The sequence below is a fragment of the Biomphalaria glabrata genome, chromosome 3, assembly GCF_947242115.1.
Source record: "Biomphalaria glabrata chromosome 3, xgBioGlab47.1, whole genome shotgun sequence".
NCBI classification, from domain to species: domain Eukaryota; kingdom Metazoa; phylum Mollusca; class Gastropoda; family Planorbidae; genus Biomphalaria; species Biomphalaria glabrata.
The window spans coordinates 7,185,291-7,192,136 of record NC_074713.1 but is presented as its reverse complement, the minus strand read 5'-3'; the positions used below and the strand labels follow the sequence as shown (position 1 = coordinate 7,192,136).

The window sequence follows — 6,846 nt, the reverse complement described above, 5'->3', positions numbered from 1 at the left end:
CTGTTGGTCATCTGTCCGGCGGATGTAGTTCACGGCTACTTTCCACAATGTGAGGCGTGTGACGTCAGCAAGTGCCCGGAACTTCACTACTGTGAAGGAGAGCCCATCAAGGACCACTGCGGCTGTTGTACCATTTGTTCGTCGTCCAAGTTCCAGCCTCACGTCATGATACCTCAAGAGACAGAAGGTAAATATTTAAGTGTCCAACATACTTTTTAGACCCCTTCATCAAAGTTATACTTTTAGACCCCTTCATCAAAGTTATACTTTTAGACCCCTTCATCAAAGTTATTCTTTTAGAAACCTTCATTATTTGGACCCCTTCATCAAAGTTATACTTTTAGACCCCTTCATTATTTGGACCCCTTCATCAAAGTTATACTTTTAGACCCCTTCATTATTTGGACCCCTTCATCAAAGTTATACTTTTAGACCCCTTCATTATTTGGACCCCTTCATCAAAGTTATACTTTTAGACCCCTTCATTATTTGGACCCCTTCATCAAAGTTATACTTTTAGACCCCTTCATTTTGGGCTTTCCACTGCATATATAGGCATTATTCAAAGTCTCTCTCTATCTCTCTCTCTCTCTCTCTCTATATATATATATATATATATATATATATATATATATATATCAACAAAAAAGATGTCTCTTATTAAAGTTGTCTCGGTGTGAAAGTCCATCTCACTACCCAATTATACGTTAACACACACACACACACACACACACACACACAAATCTCGTGTGTAATGTCTTATTGCTTTAAAATAATAATAATAATATACTAATAATAACAATAATATCATACAATCTTTATTGTCCGTTAGGAACTGTCCTCTTACAAATGCACATTATACATAACAACACATTATTGAACGCTGAAGTCTTGTTTCTGTTTGCTGTGTCTTTCGTATGTATGCTATGTTAATGTTGTGCTGAATGTGCTGTATCAACTTTGGAGACAAATAATTGCTAAGGTTTGATGAAGTTATCAATTAATTAGCCTAAATTAATTACTTGTGTCAATAGTTAATTAAGTTACATCTTCAAAAAAAAAAAAAAAAAAAAGATCAACATCTGAACTTTTGTAAAGACTTCAAATTTTTTAAATCTCCAAAATGCGAGGTGAATAAATTGTCGTCACGGACTGGATCCGACCCGCGGGCGACATGTTGCCAACTGCTACTCTAGACCCACTTCTTCTAGCCCTCCCCAACACCCCTGCACCCCCCCCCAGACTGTACTTTGTAAACTTTTTCTTTATGTTTCTGTCTGGCTAGAGAGAGGGGATTAAACTTTTTAAAAAATTAAAAAAAAAAGAAATATAGAAGCAACAAAACAAAGGGATATAAGGAGGTGGGGCGTCGAGAGGGTAAAAAATAATAACTGCTCATCCAGATAACATTTTTTTTTTTACTATAGTGTCACCCCCCCCCCTTTTTTTTTCCGTATTCTCATTCTTCAAACTAAATTCTAGTGACCCTGGTTGGTGTGCACCAGTTGTGGATGTGTTTGTTTAGTGGGCTGGTTGGTGTGCACCAGTTGCGGATGTGTTTGTTTAGTGGGCTGGTTGGTGTGCACAAGTTGTGGATGTGTTTGTTTAATGGGCTGGTTGGTGTGCACAAGTTGTGGATGTGTTTGTTTAGTGGGCTGGTTGGTGTGCACAAGTTGTGGATGTGTTTGTTTAATGGGCTGGTTGGTGTGCACAAGTTGTGGATGTGTTTGTTTAGTGGGCTGGTTGGTGTGCACAAGTTGTGGATGTGTTTGTTTAGTGGGCTGGTTGGTGTGCACAAGTTGTGGATGTGTTTGTTTAGTGGGCTGGTTGGTGTGCACAAGTTGTGGATGTGTTTGTTTAGTGGGCTGGTTGGTGTGCACAAGTTGTGGATGTGTTTGTTTAATGGGCTGGTTGGTGTGCACAAGTTGTGGATGTGTTTGTTTAGTGGGCTGGTTGGTGTGCACCAGGTGTGGATGTGTTTGTTTAGCGGGCTGGTTGGTGTGCATGAGTTGTGGATGTGTTTGTTTAGTGGGCTGGTTGGTGTGCACAAGTTGTGGATGTGTTTGTTTAGTGGGCTGGTTGGTGTGCATGAGTTGCGGATGTGTTTGTTTAGTGGGCTGGTTGGTGTGCACCAGTTGTGGATGTGTTTGTTTAGTGGGCTGGTTGGTGTGCACAAGTTGTGGATGTGTTTGTTTAGTGGGCTGGTTGGTGTGCACAAGTTGTGGATGTGTTTGTTTAATGGGCTGGTTGGTGTGCACAAGTTGTGGATGTGTTTGTTTAGTGGGCTGGTTGGTGTGCACCAGGTGTGGATGTGTTTGTTTAGCGGGCTGGTTGGTGTGCATGAGTTGTGGATGTGTTTGTTTAGTGGGCTGGTTGGTGTGCACAAGTTGTGGATGTGTTTGTTTAGTGGGCTGGTTGGTGTGCACCAGTTGTGGATGTGTTTGTTTAGTGGGCTGGTTGGTGTGCACCAGTTGTGGATGTGTTTGTTTAGTGGGCTGGTTGGTGTGCACCAGTTGTGGATGTGTTTGTTTAGTGGGCTGGTTGGTGTGCACCAGTTGCGGATGTGTTTGTTTAGTGGTCTGGTTGGTGTGCACCAGTTGCGGATGTGTTTGTTTAGTGGTCTGGTTGGTGTGCACGAGTTGCGGATGTGTTTGTTTAGTGGGCTGGTTGGTGTGCACAAGTTGCGGATGTGTTTGTTTAGTGGTCTGGTTGGTGTGCACAAGTTGCGGATGTGTTTGTTTAGTGGTCTGGTTGGTGTGCACAAGTTGTGGATGTGTTCGTTTAGTGGGCTGGTTGGTGTGCACAAGTTGTGGATGTGTTTGTTTAGTGGGCTGGTTGGTGTGTGCACAAGTTGCGGATGTGTTTGTTTAGTGGTCTGGTTGGTGTGCATGATTTGCGGATGTGTTAGTTTAGTGGTCTGGTTGGTGTGCATAAGTTGTGGATGTGTTTGTTTAGTGGGCTGGTTGGTGTGCATGAGTTGTGGATGTGTTTGTTTAGTGGGCTGGTTGGTGTGCACCAGTTGTGGATGTGTTTGTTTAGTGGGCTGGTTGGTGTGCACGAGTTGTGGATGTGTTTGTTTAGTGGGCTGGTTGGTGTGCACGAGTTGTGGATGTGTTTGTTTAGTGGGCTGGTTGGTGTGCACAAGTTGTGGATGTGTTTGTTTAGTGGGCTGGTTGGTGTGCACAAGTTGTGGATGTGTTTGTTTAGTGGGCTGGTTGGTGTGCACAAGTTGTGGATGTGTTTGTTTAGTGGGCTGGTTGGTGTGCACAAGTTGTGGATGTGTTTGTTTAGTGGGCTGGTTGGTGTGCACAAGTTGTGGATGTGTTTGTTTAATGGGCTGGTTGGTGTGCACAAGTTGTGGATGTGTTTGTTTAGTGGGCTGGTTGGTGTGCACCAGGTGTGGATGTGTTTGTTTAGCGGGCTGGTTGGTGTGCATGAGTTGTGGATGTGTTTGTTTAGTGGGCTGGTTGGTGTGCACAAGTTGTGGATGTGTTTGTTTAGTGGGCTGGTTGGTGTGCATGAGTTGTGGATGTGTTTGTTTAGTGGGCTGGTTGGTATGCATGAGTTGCGGATGTGTTTGTTTAGTGGGCTGGTTGGTGTGCATGAGTTGTGGATGTGTTTGTTTAGTGGGCTGGTTGGTGTGCACCAGTTGTGGATGTGTTTGTTTAGTGGGCTGGTTGGTGTGCACAAGTTGTGGATGTGTTTGTTTAGTGGGCTGGTTGGTGTGCACAAGTTGTGGATGTGTTTGTTTAATGGGCTGGTTGGTGTGCACAAGTTGTGGATGTGTTTGTTTAGTGGGCTGGTTGGTGTGCACCAGGTGTGGATGTGTTTGTTTAGCGGGCTGGTTGGTGTGCATGAGTTGTGGATGTGTTTGTTTAGTGGGCTGGTTGGTGTGCACAAGTTGTGGATGTGTTTGTTTAGTGGGCTGGTTGGTGTGCATGAGTTGTGGATGTGTTTGTTTAGTGGGCTGGTTGGTGTGCATGAGTTGTGGATGTGTTTGTTTAGTGGGCTGGTTGGTGTGCATGAGTTGTGGATGTGTTTGTTTAGTGGGCTGGTTGGTGTGCACCAGTTGTGGATGTGTTTGTTTAGTGGGCTGGTTGGTGTGCACAAGTTGTGGATGTGTTTATTTAGTGGGCTGGTTGGTGTGCACCAGTTGTGGATGTGTTTGTTTAGTGGGCTGGTTGGTGTGCACCAGTTGCGGATGTGTTTGTTTAGTGGTCTTGTTGGTGTGCACCAGTTGTGGATGTGTTTGTTTAGTGGGCTGGTTGGTATGCATGAGTTGCGGATGTGTTTGTTTAGTGGTCTTGTTGGTGTGCACCAGTTGCGGATGTGTTTGTTTAGTGGGCTGGTTGGTATGCATGAGTTGCGGATGTGTTTGTTTAGTGGGCTGGTTGGTATGCATGAGTTGCGGATGTGTTTGTTTAGTGGTCTTGTTGGTGTGCACTAGTTGCGGATGTGTTTGTTTAGTGGGCTGGTTGGTATGCATGAGTTGCGGATGTGTTTGTTTAGTGGGCTGGTTGGTATGCATGAGTTGCGGATGTGTTTGTCTAGTGGTCTTGTTGGTGTGCACCAGTTGTGGATGTGTTTGTTTAGTGGGCTGGTTGGTATGCATGAGTTGCGGATGTGTTTGTTTAGTGGTCTTGTTGGTGTGCACCAGTTGTGGATGTGTTTGTTTAGTGGGCTGGTTGGTATGCATGAGTTGCGGATGTGTTTGTTTAGTGGGCTGGTTGGTATGCATGAGTTGCGGATGTGTTTGTTTAGTGGGCTGGTTGGTATGAATGAGTTGCGGATGTGTTTGTTTAGTGGTCTTGTTGGTGTGCACCAGTTGTGGATATGTTTGTTTAGTGGGCTGTTGGTATGCACGAGTTGCGGATGTGTTTGTTTAGTGGGCTGGTTGGTGTGCACCAGTTGCGGATGTGTTTGTTTAGTGGGCTGGTTGGTATGCACCAGTTGTGGATTTGTTTGTTTAGTGGGCTGTTGGTATGCACGAGTTGCGGATGTGTTTGTTTAGTGGTCTTGTTGGTGTGCACCAGTTGCGGATGTGTTTGTTTAGTGGGCTGGTTGGTATGCACGAGTTGCGGATGTGTTTGTTTAGTGGGCTGGTTGGTATGCATGAGTTGTGGATGTGTTTGTTTAGTGGGCTGGTTGGTATGCACGAGTTGCGGATGTGTTTGTTTAGTGGTCTTGTTGGTGTGTATGAGTTGTGGATGTGTTTGTTTAGTGGGCTGGTTGGTGTGTATGAGTTGTGGATGTGTTTGTTTAGTGGGCTGGTTGGTATGCACGAGTTGCGGATGTGTTTGTTTAGTGGGCTGGTTGGTATGCACGAGTTGCGGATGTGTTTGTTTAGTGGGCTGGTTGGTGTGCATGAGTTGTGGATGTGTTTGTTTAGTGGGCTGGTTGGTATGCACGAGTTGCGGATGTGTTTGTTTAGTGGGCTGGTTGGTATGCACGAGTTGCGGATGTGTTTGTTTAGTGGGCTGGTTGGTATGCACGAGTTGCGGATGTGTTTGTTTAGTGGGCTGGTTGGTATGCACGAGTTGCGGATGTGTTTGTTTAGTGGGCTGGTTGGTATGCACGAGTTGCGGAAGTGTTTGACAATGATGATGTTGTTTAGGATTCAGTTTGGCTCTCTCTTTCTCTCTCTCTCTCTCTCTCTCTCTCTCTGCCTTTACAATCTATGTCGTGAAAATGTTCAATATCTGAACTTAAATGTATTAACTAAGCAACAACAATTTGTGTGTCCTTCCTGTCCTCCAGTCAGTAGAACAGTTCTACACATTGTCTCCCTTGCTTCTGGTCATTGGTCATCTGATATGTACTGTGTATGTCAATTGTTTGTTTTTTTGTATTTTTGTGTGTGTGGTGGGGTTTTTTTTTTGTTGTAATTATAATCTTATATTTTTAAGATGTTTACCAACAACTTGTTTAGCTATTTGTTTAATCAGACAATCTGAGATTACGGCTTAACCTTGCGTTATTTCACATAGACCGCAACAGGCGAAACGCAACAACATTGGCCTAAATAAAAGTCCAAAAACGATTATAGGCACATCTATATATACTGAGATTTAAGTTTAGTCTTTGTGTTAGTATCTGAGAACATAGATTAGTATGCAGGTCAGTGCATATATTAATTAATATTGACTTTAAAAATAAAAACTATGTTTGTTTTTAAACCAAACCCATAAAGATCTAGAAACATTTAGATTCACCTAGACCTCTCCCTTTTCCACCATGAAATGAATACAATAAAAATGTGTTTTTTTTTAAGGTACTGGTAAATCACATCAAAGACGTGGAGACATCTGCAGAATTCTATACAGCTATCAAACTTTAGGAAAAAACAACTCTCTAGTCTAAATTAATTAAAAGTTTTCATATGTCTACTTCTTAAAAAATATTTTGCCACAAATGTTTTTTCCATTCCCAACACATGGCGACAGGCCAATCCATCAGCCTTCAAGTAGCTTGTTAGACCGAACAAGACTGCACTCAATAACAATACTTGGCATCGATGCCCAGCTTTTTAGAATCGAACACAGAATCCAAAAGTGGTTGCTCTTGATCCACAGTAAACATGTTCCGGTATTCGATAATACAGTGAATCGATTTTTTTAAGAATCGTATGGATTTTGTTTTTCAAAGTTCTAATACTTTTGTTTCCAATAACCCTGAAGCAATATTACGTAAACATATTCAGTGCCAGATTTAGACCTGAAAAGGCCCATAGCTATTTGAGACATGAGGGCCCTTTAAAAGTCCAGATATTATATGTCGGTGCTAAATATTTCTTGGGGGGCCCTTAGCTATTTGAGATTTGAGGGGTGGCCCTAAGCTCTAGCTTAT

General features: G+C 43.2%; 2 protein-coding genes across 2 annotated transcripts; both read right to left on the bottom strand.

Moving 5' to 3' along the window:
* Positions 1–1,471: 1,471 nt before the first annotated feature.
* Positions 1,472–4,024, bottom strand: LOC129924999 (mucin-2-like). Its single transcript, XM_056022799.1, has one exon. It carries the CDS (start codon positions 4,022–4,024, stop codon positions 1,472–1,474), a length of 2,553 nt encoding a protein of 850 aa, XP_055878774.1.
* A 99-nt stretch (positions 4,025–4,123) lies between these two features.
* Positions 4,124–4,738, bottom strand: LOC129924998 (rho family-interacting cell polarization regulator 1-like). The gene has a single exon (XM_056022798.1). It carries the CDS (start codon positions 4,736–4,738, stop codon positions 4,124–4,126), a length of 615 nt encoding a protein of 204 aa, XP_055878773.1.
* Between the last annotated feature and the right edge of the window lie 2,108 nt (positions 4,739–6,846).